At 39.4% G+C, this 20,710-nt stretch overlaps 2 protein-coding genes and 1 long non-coding RNA gene across 6 annotated transcripts in view; 1 reads left to right on the forward strand and 2 right to left on the reverse strand.

Annotated features, from left to right (window-relative positions):
• Positions 1-185: 185 nt before the first annotated feature.
• Positions 186-5,425, reverse strand: LOC106938985 (PAS domain-containing serine/threonine-protein kinase-like; the record flags this gene model as incomplete). The annotated part of the gene is made up of 8 exons (XM_015021203.1): positions 4,797-5,425; positions 4,460-4,674; positions 4,194-4,364; positions 3,666-3,800; positions 3,118-3,252; positions 2,745-2,967; positions 389-570; positions 186-315 (listed from the first exon to the last, which is right to left on the reverse strand). Coding segments are annotated over exons 1-8 (1,381 nt in total), but the record flags the coding sequence as incomplete, so codon positions are not given.
• Positions 5,426-5,711: 286 nt separating this feature from the next.
• The window catches only part of LOC106938987 (voltage-gated potassium channel subunit beta-1-like), a 49,917-nt gene continuing 34,918 nt past the window's right edge, over positions 5,712-20,710 (reverse strand). For all 4 annotated transcript variants that reach the window (XM_015021207.1, XM_015021205.1, XM_015021204.1 and 1 more), the window contains exons 6-15: positions 20,150-20,194; positions 18,391-18,435; positions 15,844-15,887; positions 13,687-13,773; positions 9,527-9,612; positions 8,972-9,092; positions 8,795-8,889; positions 7,308-7,428; positions 7,116-7,204; positions 5,712-7,001 (exon numbers count right to left, since the gene is read on the reverse strand). In XM_015021207.1, the coding sequence (XP_014876693.1) occupies positions 6,912-7,001; positions 7,116-7,204; positions 7,308-7,428; positions 8,795-8,889; positions 8,972-9,092; positions 9,527-9,612; positions 13,687-13,773; positions 15,844-15,887; positions 18,391-18,435; positions 20,150-20,194 (823 nt within the window). In that variant the 3' untranslated portion in view covers positions 5,712-6,911. The remainder of the gene's footprint in view (positions 7,002-7,115; positions 7,205-7,307; positions 7,429-8,794; positions 8,890-8,971; positions 9,093-9,526; positions 9,613-13,686; positions 13,774-15,843; positions 15,888-18,390; positions 18,436-20,149; positions 20,195-20,710) is intronic.
• On the forward strand, positions 9,619-15,658 carry LOC106938990 (uncharacterized). The gene is made up of 2 exons (XR_001422738.1): positions 9,619-9,981; positions 14,718-15,658. It is a non-coding gene; the product is annotated as an uncharacterized LOC106938990 (long non-coding RNA).

Here is a 20,710-nt window from a genome sequence, read left to right on the forward strand (position 1 = left end):
GGAACCCCGCTCCCCCCTTCCCCAGGCCCCCACCCCCCAAGGACAAAGAACTGAAAAAAAAAAAAAAAAAAAAAAAAAAAAACACCTAAATGATCCACATTGCAAAACATACGGCATGTAGAAATAATCCTGCTGGAAAAGGCGAATATCAAACCAGAAATTTTCAGAAAAAGAGAAGTGCTCACCATCATTTTCTGATATTTTGGACACAGCTGGACTTTTGTCCAGCTCTACGCGAGTGTCAGAAACAGCGCCAGCCTTTTTCCTCGCGCCAGTCATCCATTCATAGAAACCGGGCATCAGAAAAGCAGCACTCTGTTGACAAAAAGGGACACAAATTAGAGCTGGTCTGAGAAGCAGCAGTGCTGGACTGGTAAGTTTGACTAACCTTTCCTAGAAGCTCGTCCTTGCTGTACCCAAACAATCTGAGGGCCAGATGGTTGTGAATGCTGAAGATTGAGCCATCTGGCCACAGGAGCAGAAGACCGCTCAACGGAGCGAACGCCCAGACAGTTGCAGAGTATTCTGCCGTTGGTGTGGGAGAGGAGACGGTGTGGTCAAATCCGTCTTCTGTAAAAGATCCAAAAGACAAAACTAAGGTTTTTATCAGGTTGGTGGTTTCAAGAATCACATGCAGTTTGTCTCACTAAAATAAAGATATACTTATGTGCATATAAGAATAAAATAAACAAGACAATTCATGTGGTCTTAATAAAAATAAATAAATAAAACAAATTGTTAGGCCTGTCACGATAACAAATTTTGCTGAGCGATTGTCTAAATTATTGCAATAAACGATAATATTGTTTCAAGACCTTTTGACACTGATTTAATGGAAATGACTAATAATGCATGCGATTTCCTGCCATAGATAGATACACTTTATTTTCAAAAGAACACATAACACTCAACTGATAAACTAAATAAACAAAACAACCAAAAACAAAAACAAAATAGATTATCAGTCTCCATTAACAAAAAAACATACTTGAATGAAAACTAAACAACATAAAGCCAAAGTGGAAATAAATACTGCATTCAAAAAGAGTGCAGATTATGAAGTCTGTATAATATATTACCCTTTAATAATCACTAAATTTAGATAGAGAAGATGGACACTCCCACTACTGATGCAATAGTTCACGCAATACGATTTTTTGCCCCTATTTTCCCCTTACAACAATCTTAGATCGTTGGCCGATCTAAGATTGTAGCTGGTGATTTCGTAACCGTGTAGTGTGTTACGGTGGATAGTCGTGGACGCTTTAAATCAGGGGTTTTCCCTTCCCCGAAGCGTTAACGCTGAATATGACAGGTAGCCAATCAGAAAGCGGGGATTCACCTCCGTGATTTCTGAGGGGAAATTACGGAGGGGAATCCCAAACAGCTGACACGGAGCAACACGAAGTCCAGCGGACATTGGAGATGATATGTGGAAACAACATTAATATTTATTCAACGTTTCGTGCAAAGAATATAGAAATTAAAAGGGGAGGAGTTGGAGCCAAATTGCTACCGCAGTTGATAAACCCGGTAACTTTTCAGCTGTTCTTCGTTAACGTGACATAAATGGGTTATAATGATTTTCATTCAGTCAGGACTTTACGCTGACTCTAGCCACATGCATAACAGGTAGATTCTAGTAAAGCATTGATTAATGCCCGATTTTAAAATTAGTTAACTGGACTTGTAGCCATTATTTTGTGCCCATGTGGCTGGACACCACACGGCACGACGAACCCGATCGAACCGTTATAGGATTTCTGTTGGCTAATGTGTGTCTCAGGTTTTGAAAATAGGCTGACAGCCGGCCGACAACTCGTGTAGTGTGAGCTTGACATTACACTAAGGAAATGAGGAAGGGAGGGTCAGTGGAGAGCACCGGAGCTGAACCTTTTGCCATTCAGTGTCATCAACAGAAAGAAAAAAAAAGGCAGGAAGAGACAAAACCGATAATTAAAATGAGGTCGATAGGTTTAATTTATCGCGATTAATTGATTTATCGTTTATCGTGACAGGCCTACAATTGTAGCTCACAATCTTTTTAAATTGGTGCTTCTGGATGGCATAAAAAACATTGGTTATTACTGACTTAAAACATTTTGTAACACTTCAGTATTCATAACTTATGGATATAAATAATCAAAGAAATGCTCAACTGTCACTTGTAATTTAGTTTAATTATATTTTTTGTGGAAACCTTTTATGACACCCAATTTCCAATTACTTTGATTCACTCCATTTGAATCAAAGTAAATATTCCATAAGAGTCATATTCCATTCGACTCTTATGGAATATAACAGAACACATCTAATCAAACCAAACTGCCTCTGAGCATCCTTTATGCTGGTAGGAATTATCTATTGTAGCCATAAAAACACATTTCCCTTCAGCAGACTTATAGATTATAGAACATTAGATTGCTGGTTGTCAAATGGAGCACATAAGATTACCCGCCGGCAGGTACGAAACAACCAAAGATACAAATGTACAGAATGGCAAAGGTTCGAAACACTGACTGAGGATTTGTAACCATCATTACAATGAAAAAATAAAATAAATGCATCTTGCAACTACTATTTGTTTCTCTAGGAGTGTGCTGAATTGTTTCAGCTCGTGAAAGCTTTTTGACTTAATGCGTGATTTAACAACCGTTTCTTTCATTTTTCCTGTTATATCACGACGATAAAATTCTGGTGATTTTAACGCTGCAATATTTATAAACACATTATAGATAACCAACCTGGAGACTGCTCTTTAGTTAGAGCTTCTTCAACGTTACTATGATCTGAAAGTCTCATGTTGCTCACAGGAGAAATGAGACGGGAGCCGTCTCTTGACAAGGTGCCGCCGTTGTTGTGGTGGTACTGGGGTTTTCCACACAGCGCAGCCCCCTGGAGTTTCACATAGAGAGGGACAGATGCACCTCCTGTGCTTTTCCCACACACCTTCTGAACCCTCAGCATCTGAAAGAAAGGGAGAAAATGCGGTCATAATCAGACTAATGAAATACTAAAGCTAAAAAATATTTGAGGAAAACTAGCTAGGTACTGGAATTTTTATAAAAAGTGTCAGAAAAGGGAGATGTCATGAGGTAAATTGTGTTGTCCGCTTACTTTGGGCAATGCATGACTGTAGACGGGGATTTGTAAAGATGGGATAAGCTCCTTTACAGACACTCCTTTCAGCTCCTCAGGGTTGTGATATCCATGGAGACAAGCAAACGCCAAGTCACAGCTTAGTATCAAGCCCTTAAAATGACATCAAATATGCAGCAGGCATCAGATATTTATATAGACCATGAAAAGACACATAATCCCCTTTTCTGCGCTGTCTGACATTAAATCAAAGCTATTTTTTTATGCTGAGGTCAGGTATGTTTACTAAAATGATTTCCATGTATTAAATGCTAGAACCATAATATTTACTTTCTTTAAATTCAGAGGTTTAGATACACTTTCAAACAATCTGGGAAATCCCAAATGATGACGTCATGACTTTGTGAGCTTCTGATATGTTGATTCACAACATCTGAATTAAAAACTGGACGAACTTAGTCTGAGTCATTAAATCAGACTAAAAATGGAGTTCTGTATCTTTCTGTGCAGTAGAGGTATGCATCATATGAAGGTAATTTTTCCACGGTAAATATTGGTGTACTCACGTCTTGGGAGAAGGACACAAAGGAGGATATCCTCTCTACACATTCCATCATGACAAGCCGGTGGTCTTCATTTTCTGACTGCCTGTGGGTACACACCGATACTGGTACCTCTCCAGATAATGTCACAGCATCCACCTCAAAAACAAAATCACAAACGTCTAAAAAGGTACACATATATTTCACCAGGAGAGTAGACAATCATAGTTAATGGAGCACTAGACTGGTACAATACATTGAATCAGTTGTCACACAACATTCAAGTGGTCCATATTACCACGACAAAAGGACTGCCTGGATGCAATATTTGCAATTTCTCAAGGAGCTTGCATTCAAACTCAGCTTGCCAGTACTGTATTTTGCCAGTTGATTCATGTGCTTGATTCAAATTTAAGTGACCACAATGTTAAATCTCATGGGGACATTGTAAAGACAAAACATTATTGTGTTTTCTTCAAATGATGCGGCCCAGTTGACTACGTGATGAGCTATAAAACTCAGAAAACAATTTCAGTTTCATAGATTTCATACCACTTTTCCAGACACAATAGCAACAGTTCCATCTGCAAGCTGATAATCTTCTTCCAGCGATTTTTCCAAAACTTGAGTTGTTTTCTTTAAGACAGAAGACAACTTCTTTCCAACCAGATCCTCAGTGGAGCATTCAAACAGTTTGGGCGCCTGGTCATTCGCTGATAAAATCTGTAAAAAAAAAGTGTATAAAGGACATAATTAAGTGGTTAGTTTCCAGATATGAGGAGATACTCAGTAAATGTAAGTGAATGCATGTACAGTACCTGAGTTGTTTTGTGGGAGACAACAAGAACAACTTTGTTAGGGTTGATGGCAGATGGATGTCCTGATAGAGCAAAGTCTCCAGAAATAACGAGACTGATGAAGCTTTCCTCAGATTCAGTGGAAGAATTTGAAAAGGAGTCAACAGAAACTTGGGAGCCAGGAAGTAAACAATGTTTTTTTGTTGCCACTGTAGTGCAAACATCCAAAGGCTCACCTGCAACACACAGTTATCCACTTTCCAATAAGAGCGCTAATTAGAAGTGCTTCAGTTTTTGGCTTAATTGGATTTCAAACATCCAGACTTGTCAAGACGACAGATGTAGAAATAAATCTTACCTGCAATGAAATCAGGATAATCGCGATGTTGCAAAGCAACAAAACTTTTGCTGTTGCTCGGTGTCCGAGTACCTGGGAAGGACTTATTCAGGAAATCATCCTTCAGCTGGTCGCAGGAGATGTCGGGTGGCACACAAATGGTATGTCCTTTGTCTCCCAAGCTCATGTATGATCTAATATCAGTCGACATTGCTTTTCATCATCTGTGGTGGAAAGTCAACAAACTGAGGCGGTTTTAATGGACACCCGAGCAGCTGGTGAAGTAGCCTTTACACCCACATCAACCTGAGTATGGCGGCTTGTATTTCCTCGTTGTTAGGAGGTAGTTTCAGTTGGTGTTAGTTGACAAGGTAACGGAGTCTGCGCTGAGATTTCTGGCTGCTAACTCCTATGCTAATGCTACTGCAAACACACCCACTGAACTCAGCTTTTGCTTTAGTTACTCGCTTCACCTGAAAAGCCGCATTCTTAGACGAGGTTAGCGGAGTGTTGGCAAAGCGTCACGACCTTCCAGACGGTCACTCTTAGTTAAAAAACAGGCCTAGTTATTGTTACTGACAATACTAGGCCTGCTACAAGTCTGTACTCCCCCGAGTGTTATTTTTGGAAACCGCGGGTTTCAGGGAAAAGACGGATACCTTTCTTCTAGCCAATCGGAGCTCCTCGTGGCTATTGCAGAAATTCTATTCGATACTTTAACCGGAAAACCCGCCTTCACGGAATCGTTCTGACAAATCAAAGCTAAAATAAGCTAAAATAAAATAAAATATTTATGAATCAAACACATGCAATAATAAATTACACTATTTGTATATAACAAATGAAGTTCATAATATTAAGATGCTTAAAGACTCTTGTTTCTGCATTTTACCGTCAGTTTGACATTTTTAATTTTCTGAGTCAAAATAGGAGGCACACGATTCTAAGCGTTTCTTTAATTTTCATGTACAAATTTGATGAACAACACCATAATACATATCTGGACAAACAGAACATAGCAAAGATGATCCCATTACATAAAACAACCATCTGGGAGAAACTAGGAAAAAAAAAAAATTCTGTTTGTTCCAGGTGCAATTACTGCAAGGGTCCATATGGTGTTCTTTTTAATTTTTTCCACCACTATGTCTCTTCATTAGCCACAAGGCTTTATTTGTTATCCACAAGCTCCCCTGCAGGAGGATCATCACCCCGACTTCAATGAGACACTTTTCTATCCACAGTACCGACTGAAATGAAATGAATCAGATGCAATTCCTACTGACAGAAACTCTGCCAGTGTACAAACTGAAATAGGTTGAAAGGGCACAGTAGGAAAATACACTCTGCGGTGCTATTGCATAAGTGAAAAAGAGAACAGAACAACATTACTGCTCATTAAAGAAATACATGTAACAGTCATTACATATGTTTAGAGTATATATATATATATTTATTTATTTCATTTAAACTAATTAAACTTTGTTTTTTATGGCAATAGCAAAAACAATGTTTAGCTGACATTTAGGTCTTCCAGTTCTGAAGCAATCACATGGACAAGCAAGCTCCAGCTGCATTGGGGAATGTTCATCCATTCTGCTGAAATATGGCTCATTATAATCACCATTTGTAATTCTTTTTACAATACATACATTATACAGTAAAATAGATTTCTCTAGCATTAGGTCCATTTTGATGCAAATAATCTGTTATAGTGCTCTGCTATGCTTAATTGGATGCTTAGAGGTAATTAATTCCTCAGTAGTTTTCTCTACATGCACTGATGGCCATTTTAACGGAGTATTTGAACAATTAACTCTATTCTTCTTCCAGCACTATATGGTTCAGCACCTTCTGCAAAGTTCGCTGTTGTTGAAGTTTTTTTTTTTTTTTTTTGTTTCAGGGAATTGTCTTGATGGATCCTCCAAATCGTGTTCAGTCTGATAACTGGCCGGTTTTGCATGCACGCTTTGTCGTCATGTAGCCCACTTCACAGTTATGAGTTGAAAGAGCCAAGTACAATCACACAGTCCTCCACAGATACACACAGTCGTGGGCACGCACTTATGGTGCCATGGCTGTGAAAAGTGAGCTTTGAAAAGCCTTATGAGCGTAGTTTAGTAGAAAGTGTCCATCCTAGTGGTGGTAGTCCCTTTTACTGTGTGGACGGTTGCCCAGAATATGGTCCATTTCTGAAGCAATACCTGCTGTAATCTTTGGAATTACCTAAAATGTGCAGAAACAAAACAACAAAACAAAAACAACAGTGCGTTATCAAACGCTGACAATGCTGGGCAACAACACAAAGAAGCAAATGCTGGAAAGGGCTTGAATGTGTACCTGAATGGCTCCCAGGTTTTCTGTCAGCTGCGTGGGATTGGAGGCCCCCAGGAGCACTGAGCTGACTCCCTCATTCCTCAAGCACCAGGCTTACGATGAGGATAGCAGAATATTAGTCTAACAGGGTAATTCTAATGAAAACATATTTAACAGTGGACGCGACGAAAATGAGAAATGAACTTTGATATTTACCGATGGCTAACTGTGGCAAGGTGCATCCTAGTTTTTCTCCAATATGAGTCAGTTCTTTTAGTTTGGATTGCTGTTTTCTCCCCTCCTCACTCGTTATCTTCTCCCTCAACCACTGATATGGCTAGAAAAATAAAGACGCATAAACAGAATTAAACGTTAAACATAAAAATCAACTTAAACTACATATTGTTACAAAAGTGACTGAACCTCTTTTGTTACTTTACAACCACAAACCATAAAGAGTATTATTAGAATTTCACGGGCCTCTACACAAAGTAGTTCATTATTGCGAATTGGAGGAAAACTATAATTTGTGGTTTTTAACCAAGAGACATGCATTCATATTCGGCCTTTTTTTTTTAGAACCACTGTTTGTTAAAATAACAGATCTAAGTGACTACCAATTTTGCCGATTTGGATGCCTATATTTTTTGTCTGTTCTTTGCAGAATAATTCAAGCTCAGTCAAACTGAACAGAGAGCACTGGTGAACAAGTCATTCCTCAGACTTCTACAGGCTTTAACAGGGCCATACTAACCCATTAATCATCCTTGATTTAAACCAATGCATTGTAGGTCCGGCAGTGTTGTTTATTTGCTGTAAAATGAATGATCCCAGTCTCAGATCTTTCAAGGCTAACAGCTTTTCTTCTAGGATTGCCAGTATTTAGCTCCATCCATCTCCCCGTCAACAGTGATTAATCTCCCTGTCCCGCAAGACTCTGACTCCTGTTTCGTTTTTTATTTTTATTTTTGCACCTGTCAGTTACAACGCTGCGGCTGCATAGATGGGTTTTCCCCAAGGTGGAATTTCATCTGACATGCCATCAAATTGTGTCATTTGTAAGAATTGTCAAAATACAATGAGGTATCAGACCGTCTGGAAGAGAATGCATGTCAGTTTGTCATATTAATAGGTACACCAAGGCCTGCTAATGTAATAGCTAAACGAGTCATCATTCAGCACCATTTAGCAGGTTCAATTTAGGTCTTGTCTGACTACATTGCCTAATTTCTTTCAGGAACTAATTTCTTTTTGTCAGTCTAATACCAGATTTATATGGAAGAACAGCAATCTTTTGACACCACAGTTGTCTTAGAAAAAGATTTTTCCTTTCAAACTGTGAAACTTTAAAGCTCATTGAGAGCTATTGATCTTCTCATTACTTGTCTGATTAAAGCTTTCCTTGCCCTGTCAGAGTAGGCAGACAACCATAACTGTATATTATTGCATTCGTGTAGCGTTCTCCATTTTTGGATGATAAATTAGAGAATGCTGTATTAGATTTAGGGTTTTATTTCCAATCAATTTTATGAGCCACATATTGTTTTACATCCCAGTTATTTAAAAATATGTGTTTCAAAGTTTGTGCAACAAGGGCAATTGTGAAGTGGCTAAAAATGATAAACACTTTTGTACTTTATGTACTTAATACTGCATTACAGTATAATTCTTTGAGGACTGACCCATGAAAATCACATTTCTACCTTCATCGCAGCTCTTGAGGATTCTGGGATGCCGTTTTCATACTTTCCAGTGATAATCCCACATGCCAGAGGAGACCAAGAGACCACACCCACGCCTATGGAAGAACAGAGACACATGTGATGTTGACTATCCAGGACAAAACTCACTGAAAACAAGTGGAAACTTGCTACGCTTACCTATTTTATGGTAGAGCTCAGGAAGCTGAGTTTCCACCTTCTCCCGCTGGAAGAAATGATACTCAGCCTGCTCGCACACCGGTGGAATAAGATTAAACTGTCTGGCCACAGAATAGGCTTCCTAATTAAAAGGGAAATAGAAATCGAAGAGAAAAGGAAAACATGCAACATTGACCTTTATGCTTAACGACTTTTATCTATTCCCAGAGCTGCAGATATTATCATCTTTTAGCAGGTTAGCCTTCTGATGTTATTGGCTTCATTATTATTGCTTTTTACATTTTAAAGAAAAAAAGTAACATTTTAAGCAATGTGAAAAATATATAATTTTTTAATGTTTTTTTTTATGAGTTGGAAATCACATTCAACAGAAAACTATGCTGAACAAACTATATTATTTAACACATTTCTCCAGTTCTGAATAGGACAGAATGAGGCAGTGATATTTTCCCAGATGACCATATTATCATGACAATATGGACTGATGAAAATGAATTAATATTGGTGAATTTATCTAACCTTCCATGTCGTGTAATATCTTTTGCAATAACTTACCATGATCTCCATGGCAGACCAGCGAGATGTTCCCCAGTACATGGACATCCCTTGGTTGATCACATGAGTCATAGCTCTCACAATTTCTATAAAAACACAAATATCAAACACTAACTAAGTGCTTTGTTGACATTTGAATATTAGTTGGTGCCATCTTAAGGTCTTCCACTGAAAGTTCCACAGTTTTGTTTTGTTTTGTTTTTGCGCTGAAGCTGGCAGCTCTAGGGTTTACTTTAATTAAAACTTGTTTGTACACTATGTGATCTGCTGGGGTCACATTAGATCATTTGCGCACATGTGTGCAAATGCTGTGGGGCCCTAAGTGAAAAAGCTGCCTTGACAAAACGCTTCTTGTGCTGTGCAAATATATAAGCAAGGTGAAACTGAAGGGAGAGAAGTCAGCTGTAGCCTTTAGGTGTGTGTGTCTCTCTGTGTGTGTGTGTGTGTGTGTGTGTGTGATTATGACACGGAAAGCAGCAAAAATGCTCTGTTTGGTTATTTACATGCTAAACAATAGAGCTTTATTCATGAATCCATTTGTAAAGAACTTCCAAAAAAGCTTTTAAATCAGGAAATCCTCTGCTGGTCGATCACATGAACGTCTCGTTACACACAAATTATTCATTACTAAATTCAGTCTGCGTAATATTGCATTTCCATGTCTGTTAATGAATAATCCTATTCCATTTGCACAATGCAAATGGTGCTGCAAGAGTGTGAAGTTGATAGGGTGAGAATTAGGAAGAGATTTAAATCCACAGAAGAGTGAAAAAAGAGACAACTAATGATTTTCTTTAATTACCGGATCTTTCTTTGAACCAAACTGTGCCTTCATGAGAGACAGAGAGCAAGTGTGTGTGCGTGGGCGAAGCAGGTGGGAGGGTAGAAGGATCTGCTCCAAAGTGGAGGGATGGAAGACAGGATGTGAGGGACGCAAGGACATAAAGAAAAAAAAAACGTGAAGCAAGAAACTGGCAAATGTGGTTTATAAAGTTTCTATCTCTGAGGGGGGCTGTTACTTATTATCCTTGCCTTGCCCCTCACATACCAAGACTGGAACTAAACTGCACCGTTATTGTGTTGGTACTGTGCGACTGTGTGGTCTGCTGTGGGGCAACGGTTTGCAGGTAAATCAGAGCCAGAGGAGTAAAGTCACGGCTTAATGTGGCCACTTTTAACTTGTAGAGCTGTGAATAAACTGAATAACATCACAGATATGGTCTTTAAATTATGTGGGTAACAGTATTGTCAGCTAATGTGTTAAAAAAAATCAGAACTTTATGGAGAAGGAAAAAAAAGTGAGGGTTTTTACTCTTAAAAATAAGGTGCTCTTAGTTTTTTGGAGCACGAAGTGAGAAAATCCGACTTCAGAGAGCAAAGACATACACTATTAACCAGTTTGTTTTTAAACTGTAAAGTTTAATTGAGATTTCCAGCACATCTTGTCAGAGTTTTCCTAACCTCAGTAAACAAACAAACAAAAAAAAAAGTAAAATTTATTTGGATTGGTAAAGAAACACTTGCAAACATGACAAAAAAGAAACTCCTCATTAAGGCGATAAACTCCTCCTGCTTGCGCATCCAAATCTCCTTTATTGGTATGCATGTAATAGAAAGTTGCTTGGCTGTTAGCCCGTCTCTGCGTGTCCTTGAGCTCTTTCCCAGCAGCAGTGAGCCACAGAGTCTGGAACATTTGGTGAGCTCCAGCCAGCAGGTATGACAGTGCCCCTTCTGAACCGTGAAGCAATAAGTGTGAGAAAATCCTCAACAACACATAAATAGCTGTACATATCTGGACAGGTGTCTCTGTGGCTGTCGGTGTGTTTTTTGTCGGATTTGTTCTGGAGATGTTTCTGCCTTTTGAAGCTTTTATTTATATTCTTCCTGCATGCACACAGAGAAAGTGTGCTGCTCATCAATATATCACATCAGCGGAGATTTTCCATGCCTTGGAAGACCGCATTCAAGGTTTACGGCTCTGGGGGGGAAGGATCTGATGACAATGAAGGCAGGTGTTGAAGCTACTCTACTGAGAAGTGTGTCAGGATGCTGGGATCGTCAAAAAATGATTTTATTAATGGAACATTTATACCTTTCAGCAGCTTTCGTGATGTTCTCTGTCTAAAATCAGATCCAGGACGAATGGTTTGCAACCCAATTCAGAGCCTTGAGCTGTTTGGTTAACAGGCCTTTGTGTAGCTATTAGTACAATAATTGACATGCGTTCTGCTCCAGTAGGCAGGAATCTCATTGTGTGTGCCGTGCGACAATTCCTATAAACGATGCAATTTTTGACATGTCAGATGAAATTCCACATTGGGGGGAAACCATCTATGCAGTGCCAACTTTCCAACTGACAGGCGCAACAAAAAGTAGACGAAAATAAACAAGAGTCTTGTGAGAAAATATGTTAAGTAAAGAAAGAAAGAAAAAAAAAACCAGTCAGGAATATCAGAGGACTGGAAAGAGTCAAAGAAGAATAAGGCCATGGGATAAGGGACACAGTGATGATAATAAAGACAGACTCTGCTGCCATGACATCACTTTTCGTCCCCAAGGGGACACAAGTTGTCTCGCGCAAGGTCGTATGTAGTTAGGGTAAAAAAAAACAAAACAACAATAACAAAACAAGCAAACACATGCATGCATAAGCACCTGTTAGCTGCCACTAGATGTCCCTTTAAAATGCTACCATGCCTCCTCCTATAACTGATGTTGTTAAGCTAGTTTGTATTGATTCCTGTGTGTAAAACAAGATGTGAATAACAAGTTCACCATGCTGCAGCGGTCCCAAGAGGAAAGAGCAACCAGTGGAAAGTATTTGGGGCACATTACAGAGCTGATGCGTGGCATTAATCTTACAGTGGCTACGAGCCAAAATCAAGTTCAAATGATTTTCTATTCGATAATTTATGTGAATGCTTGCAGGACTTTGTTATAGATGTTCAAGCCTAAGTCTTTATTTCTGTAATTATACAACAGTGATCAGAAACTGTGGCAAATCTTATTTCTTGTAACGAGCATAAAAGTGTCCTAATTCCCAAAAGGCATACATGAGAACATAAGGAACAACTTGAATATTTCACAATAACTTATTTTTAACCATCGCTGCTTGTTTTTTTTTTATTATTAATTACTTGATAAAGCAAATAACATCAAAAGTGTAAGCACTCTGCATGGTTAATACCACTTTGGTTGAAATAAAGTAAATGCTTTTTATTACTATTAAGAACGTACTGAAACAGTAGTCAGGAGTTAAGGAGCTCAAGTTACGTTCACTAAAATATGATCATTGATTAATAAATCAGTCAGATTGACAATGAAATTTTTTTGCATCAAAGGAGTGAAACTATCTGAAGGGCCAAATCTGATTTGACGGGGGAGGTTATGGGGTTTACCTGCCAGTTATCACAGCTAATAATGACAGCCGGGCCTCTGGAACAATGAGTATGACAGGCTGGCCTCCCACAGTCAGCTGGTTGTCAAGGGAGGCAACAAAGGGGAAGGAAATGAGGAGCAACATAGAACATATTTTTAGGAGATCAATAAGACACCATGCCTTTAGGCGGATACCACCTCTGGAGAAGGTTTTGTGTGAAGAGACAAAAAAACAGAATCTCAAGTATCTTGCCACATCAGAAGAGAAGTAATTGAGGAAAACTCTGGAAACGTCTATAAGAAATTAACAATAACATATGGTGGATGCGAGGGAAAGGCATCGCTGAAGCTTTGAAAAGTAGAAATCAAGTACAAGTGCACAGCGGGGCTGGTAGAAAGAGAGACCAACCCAAAAATATACCAGCCGCTCCCGAAGGAGGCAGATAATCCTGCTTCTGACGAGCAGGGAGGGCTGGGAGCGGGCGGCAGCTCAGAGACCCTGTGGAAGATAGCGGTCCCACAGAGACGCAAGAGAAACAGAGGGAGACTGAGAGACCAAAATAGAGGACAAGAGGACGAGAAATGAGGCAAGATTATCATATTAACTTATGTCGGCGCGGGTCAGAGGAATTCACTTCTACTTGACCAAACAGATATAAGCTGTCAGTTCAGCAAAGGCAGTGGCCTCAATAGCATTTCTCACCTTCTCATATAACAGAATGCCTCATGCTATGCTCCCAACCCTCCAACAGTCTCCAGAGGTCCGATCAAAAATCACTTACCCTCCATAGGAGTGTTGCTGTCCGTCCGGTTGGCAAAGACCACATCCACATATTCGAGCTGCATCCTCTGGAGGGAACCTTTTAAACCTGAGGTGAGAAAAATGATTGAATATGTTAGGAAGATTTATGGGTTGGACAGGGCAAAGTGAAGTGCAAAGCATTCAGCAGCAGCTTGCTTTTTTGCATATTCACGTTCCGCAACCGAAGCAGGACCCGATCCAATTTTCCAAGGTTTTCTTGTACCGATTGTACCAAAATTTGTGAGATTTCTGCAGCTTTCTGCGAGCTCGATCCATGATAATGTCCTCATTAAAGTAACAACAACAAAGAGACGTTTCAAAAAGCACTAGCTTGGTGAAAAAACATTAACATCGAGCCCTCGTTATCCTGGGAAACTTGATGTCAGAAAGTGCCAGCTAATTTCAAATTATTTCAGCTGTGCCTGGCCTGCCATATCTTTTGATCCCAGTTCATTTGCAAGCAGATTTAATTCTGGGATACCTAAAAGGTTTGTTCTGCTTGCCAAAAGCAACAAAACGGGGCCGGATTGTTGATGACAAAGCCAAAGAAGCAAGGGAAATAAAACAGATATTTCACAGAGGGATTGGTACATGTTGCAAAATGAATGTTATCTTGAGAAAACATCATTTTGTGAATGTATTAAAGCTAAATTTCAAGATACCATCTAAGAAGTTAGTAGTGGCTAATTGTTTTCCAAATATGTTAAATATGTAATTTCAAAAGTTAAGGCAGTGACATTTTTGCTTTATTATTGGTGAATTTTCTCAACTAGCAGTAAAAGACCCAGAACAGGTTGGCGCATCAAATAAATAAATAAAATAAATCCTATTTAAGCATTCCAAAGCAATCTTTGATTGAAAGTAAGCATTCTTTAAACACACCACAAGACTTAAAGATAATCCCTCTGAAACTGAACTCGCATTCTGACAAGAAGATCCACTGTATGAAGTGAAAAAAAACAAAAACTTGTACCTGTAAAATCCTCACTCCTCTTACATAAACAATGTTAGATGTGTGAGTGTGTGTGTGTGTGTGTGTGCATGCGTGTGTGCGTGCGTGTGTGTGAGTGTGTGGCAGATTAGTGCCAGAGGCTTCTTCATCACCCACTAATCCCAGCTGAGAGATACACCACTTCCTAGTGCCGACAGAACTCCTTATACCTTTCCCTGTCATCTGCTCCCACACAATCTGAGAACCACTTTCCAACATGGATTCTAATCTGGGTTTGCACCGTCATCGCGCTGCTGCTGTCGGCTGGATTAGCTGGAGTTTAAAGGGCCGTGAAGGGATTCTATTTATGGAAGCGAGTAAACACGCTGAACAACAGAGCAACTCTGCCGGCAACTGCAGCATATGATGCATTTAAAAATGGAAGCTCAATAAAAGTCGTTCAGTCGCTGCTCGAGCTGTCAGGGAATTTGTGAAAATGTTCAACATGTTTTCAGCCTGTTAAGAGGTTCGCTCACCTCAAGGTCAAACTGGGAGAACCTATTGTTTTGGATTAGTGAACTACAGCACCTGACCAAGTGACCTTGAGGGGCTTTTTTTTTTTTTTGCAGATGAGAGTATCAACAGACGCTGCACTCAGTTGGCACATCAGTCTGTGATGACATGTGTCACACCAGTTACTCCCACAAATCTGTCATTTACAATAAAACTGGGCTTAACTAATTGATGATGATGATGATGATACCTTCGCTTTGTTTCCTTTGAATCTCTTGCTCTCTGCAACCTTCTGCTTCTGAAACCTTGTCCCCTCTCATTCTGCCTTTCCTGGGTGCATTCGCCTTTTGTTTGGTGGGAATCGCTGCAGTGGCTGCAGTGAATGCTAATAATGTGGGAGAGGGCTGAGTCACTGTAAGAGGTGCATTGCGCTTTGGAGAGGCCAGTTGTTTCAGAAGGGGGTGTGAGGAAGTTTTGCGAAATAAACTCAAGTAAAGTAACAATTTGGGGAAAGCCAATTCTGCTTTCAAATTCTGCTGCGTCAACACTGAAGACGTGAGAAGAGACATGAACGGGAACGAGGAGGGAGGAAAAAGTAAGGTAAAAGAAAGAGGATCTGCAGGAGTGACACAGGAGTGGGAGGGATGGTGCAACGTAAAGGACAAAACAGAGAGGAGGACTTTGACACATTACCTTCAATGATGTGTTTTCGGTTGAGGCCTCTCTCTGTCTCAGCTCTGAAACAGGATGAAAAAAATTACAAGATGAGAGACACACATGAACACCTCAGCTAGAAAAGCATAAGGAGACAATTAGTCATGCCAGACAAGATTCTTCATTATAAGTTCCCTTCAAGCCACTGAAATGTTCAACATCTGAAGCACTACCGGTCACCTAAAGGAGGAAACCTACCCAGACATGGCCAGCAACTTCAACTGTAAAGAGAGCAATAATTAAAGGAACCACTAGGTGGCTCAAAGCCACTCTGGAGGAGCTGCCATTGTTGAGAGAAAGCGAGTCGCTTTTAAATTTTGCTGTAAGCAATGTAGATACACTGATATCTTTTAATTCTACAATATCTATCTATTTTTTAACTTTATTTCTGTTGAAGTCTGTTAAACAATTGTATTACCACCATCTGCTAGATGATGTACTTGCTGAAGACATATCTGAAAACGGAATAATAAAAAAAAGAACCCCCACTTGAGCCAGGGAGGATGGTGTCAGGATCTCGGATTGTTTGAGTTTGTTTTGGATTTTATTATTATTATTATTATTTGTGTTAGTTCTTGTTTCTATTAGTCCTGCCTTGTTTTTATTTTTACTTCAATTCCTTCTTAGTGGTTCCAGTTATGTTTGTTTCTTTGCCTAGTCCTTAGTTGCTCTAGTCTTATTATGTTTCTCATGTCTAATTATTTTATTAGATTCTTTTCCTAGTCCTCAGTGTGCTCCCCCCCCCCCCCTTGTGTCACTTCCTCTTCCTCTTCCTCTCTCTTCTCAGCCTGTCTTCTGTGCTCTCCCCTCACATTTACATGTTAGCTCATCAGACCAGGTCTTTTGTTCAGCATTCAACCTCCCAAGACTTAAGCACCTCATTCTCAGTCACTCCTTGCTGGATCCTCTTGTTTCCTAATGTCGTCTACTTGGTGGTTCCTTGGATTTACGTTCTGCCCAGGTTCTTAGTGGATTTTGTACGTTTTTTTTCAGTGTTTTCATTAAATATTTTTCATCATCTACTCCATGCCTCTGCAGTTTTGTATTATAACCCCCAATCAACCAACAAACAAATAATGACAGATGCTTTTTTCTTTTCCCTACATTCAAAGGCCTAGGAAGGTGTTTAATGTTGGAAAAGTTGAAACAGAAAATCTGGAAACAGTGTCTTCTTTTGGACAGAATGATCCTCTTCAATGTGACCTTGTAACTTTTACATTCTGTGTGGTACAGAAAAGTTACTTATTTGAGGAAAGTGAAGAAACTCAGAACAAATAAGTTATCATGTCTAGCTTCCCTCTTGTGTCTCGCTTTGTGACAGGTCTGATTTCCACTTTACCTTTGGCTGTGTTTCTCACACACTCCCACAGGGGAAACCTGACTGTGTGGCTGCTAAATCTTATCTGACATATAGCTCTGTGTTTCTTGGGGCAGTATTACAAGATTAGTTTGTATGGAAATATTTGTTGTAAGAGATCATCAGCCATTTAACTTTTGTTTACTCATTTAAACTGATGTTTTCCTCATGACTATATTTTGTAAGGGATGCCAGGTGTGTGATTCTGTTTTATTCACTGATAGCTTTGCTGAAAGTGCTATTGCTCCCATTATCTATGTTTTCCTTCCTAGTAGAAAGTACTCCTGGCTCATGTTGTGTTTCTATCCAGGATAGAGCCATCGATGGAGCTCTTACTGAACTGAAATTGACATGTTGTTCTTATTTAGTGCCTCAAGGTCACATTTGTTACGGAATGGTGCCTAGCTGATCTTACACTTTGCTCAATTTCAATTATTTCAGCGTTTCTGCATCGGCCTCTCGCTTCTAGCTTGGTTATAGCGCAAACTTTGAAATTTCTTTCTTTACATCATATTGTCAAGTAATCTTACGTTTGTGCAAACATGTGGGAGGCATGCATCACATATGCAAATGTCATAATGTGAAGCGGAGATGCTCGCCAAGACTCTCTAATGAGGTAAGTAGTTGTCCTCTGACTGCATCAGGCAAGTGTCTCTCATTGACACTTGCCTGAGAAAGTGATTTTATATAAAAATTTCACAGTCTTTTTACCCTCTGTTCTTTTTACCCTCTGTAGTGACTTAAATAATATTTAAAGAAAGCCAAAAGAAGAATGTGAAAGCACTGGTGAAAACCTGAAGGCTTTTTGGAGGGAGGGAGAACGTGACTAATGTGGACTGGACTCACAATATTTCAGCATGGCAGCAGGAGCGAATATGACGTGTGGCCTGAGGGATATAGATGTTAAATACAACATGGAAACAGAAGCAAGATGGGGGCTTGCTTTCTTTTTTTTTTCCAGTGTGATGCCCTGTGTGTGCATCTGTAGGTTTCCCCTGAATGTCTGATTCAACGCCATGGGGCCTAGAGCTGGAGGCAAAAGTTTCACGTCTAGCCGGCCATTAGTCATATAGTCTGAGCATCTGAGTTGGAAAATTGACATACATACACACACACACACACACACATATATGTAAAAACAATTTGCACGCCCACACAAATTCACTTACTTTCCTCCCCAGTAGAGCTTTGTGGTGATCACAAGGCTGGATCTTCTAAGGGAAGCAGACACATCAAAGGGGAAAAACGCTGTTTAAAAATATTAAAGAGATGATTTTCTTTTAGCATTAAGGTGCTTCTGCTATTATGCTGCTGTGCGTGCACCCAAGCAAGTGAAGCAATCAGATCTACGAATGACAGGAGAGTTGTTCAGTGATCTTACATCCTGCTTAGAGAAGTGGCAGACTGTGCGATTCTTTCACATCAATTTTGAGGCGACGCATTGGGAAGTCTCTGAATGCTAACAATCAAACTCCCACATACCTTCCATGCTCGAATTGATCAATAATTTATACACATTCAGAGTCAGGGTGAAATACAGGCTAAAATATTACAAACTTGTACAAAACCTTGTACAAAACCTCAAGTTTTTAGTAATAAGTGAACACATTGCTATGCAGAACCTGCTTAATTTAACATGCAAATTGCTGTGGAAATGTGACTCTTGATTAAGTGTTTATTGCCTACATACAATAAATGAGGTGACATAGTATAATCATGAAATATGCACCTGCCATTATGTCACCACACCATTTAGACTCTTGAAAGCAAAAGCAGAAATAGATTAAGTGATGTTGGCCATTTTTTAAGAGATTATATATCTTATACATATACACACATGCATAGGATTTTCCAGATATTCTACCTCAAAATATAATCTGGTTCTGTCATTTTATGACCAAGCTTCCAAAGAATGGGGGAATTATTTTTCCCACCTCAAAATAAAAAGTTATGCCATAGAAAATTTAAAGAATTATTATATTTCCTTTTTTATATATAAATGTTGTCAGCTTTAATTACACTAGATTATGAGTCCAGTATTGGTAAATTTAAGATTGTTTTATTTTTACAACAAATTTTTACACCAAGAGAAATTAGGTTGCGATGAACCATCCACAAAGTCAACAATAGCGGGTAGGGAGACGAGACGGTGGTGAATTGCAGCACAGATGGTGTCAGAGTCTTTGACCTCCATTTGTAAGCACCGAGGTCTCATCAAGTCCTCTGAGAGCCACTGTTGTCATCAGTTTATACTCCCATACACTCACTGGTTAAGCTTGGACAACAACACACTAAATTTTAATAATTAGTCTTAAGCTATGCCTCTTTGTAGCGTTAACAGTGTGTGTTGTAAAACTTGGCTGAAATGTGTCCATTGCCTCGATGTCCAAGGCCTGTGTGACTTAGTAGATGTCTGTCTGAGTTGGGAGCGAGATCAACGCCTAGCCCTTCGTCTTTGGTCACAAAGCCCCCACGATTGTCCTGATTGTGTGACTCTGAGAGGTCAGCAGCAAATCCTCTGGGTTGTGTGGGTTTGCAGACATATTGCGCTCGCTCAGGCACGTCCTGGCAGTGGTAAATGTGCCTGGGATGTGGGGAGTTTCGAGGTCGTCTCATTGCCTCGGCCTTACTGTTTCTTAAGCTGTTTCCGTGAGGCTTTAATGGAGTTGAGGGATTTGCTTGCGCGTTCTTCGGGGACTGGTAAGTACAACTTTTATTAATGTAGGCCATTAAGATCATTGCATTTTAACGAGGGACTGATTTTTCTCCCTAAGCATCCTGACAAAGTGGACATGCTTTGTAATGTCAGTGCTTTAGCAGGCTTTGCACGGCGTTGCACTAAATCAGGATCTTTTATTCTGAAGAGAAAATAAGGCACATTTTCATCTGGTTAGAGTTGTTGCCGTTTGCCCGGTGTCACTACTTTACCTCCAGCACTTCTTCTTGATGATGTTTCCCAAGATTATCTCTGCTCTGTGGGAAAAGATTAAATAAATAAAAAAAAAAAACATGAGAAGATACAAAACCAAAAGCAACACAATCACAGATTGAAAAGATTAGATTAGATTGGACACATCGCCCCTGCATGAACATGAAAGTTATCGGTTGCTCATCTACAAACAACCTAATTAAAAACCAAAGGTGGAACAAGAGAACAGATGAATGACTCCTGGACAATATGTACGAATTCCAGCAGCAACCTTGAAATTAATTTTTATCTGCTGCTTGTCCCTCATCATTCAACAAAATTATGTCTAGATGGGAGGTAAGATTGAGCTGGGGACATAAAATCGAGGTGGTGGTGATGAATAAGCCATGGCTGCTTCCAGATTAATCACCACACATGGAAATAATGGACATGGGGGAAAAAATAGAGAGAACATTATATATGTGCATATATATATATATATATATATATATATATATATATATATATATATATATATATATATATATATATATATATATATATATATATATATATGATCT

The sequence above is a fragment of the Poecilia latipinna genome, unplaced genomic scaffold (assembly GCF_001443285.1).
Source record: "Poecilia latipinna isolate Pla-1442-1.1 unplaced genomic scaffold, P_latipinna-1.0 Scaffold2743, whole genome shotgun sequence".
Taxonomy (NCBI): Eukaryota; Metazoa; Chordata; class Actinopteri; order Cyprinodontiformes; family Poeciliidae; genus Poecilia; species Poecilia latipinna.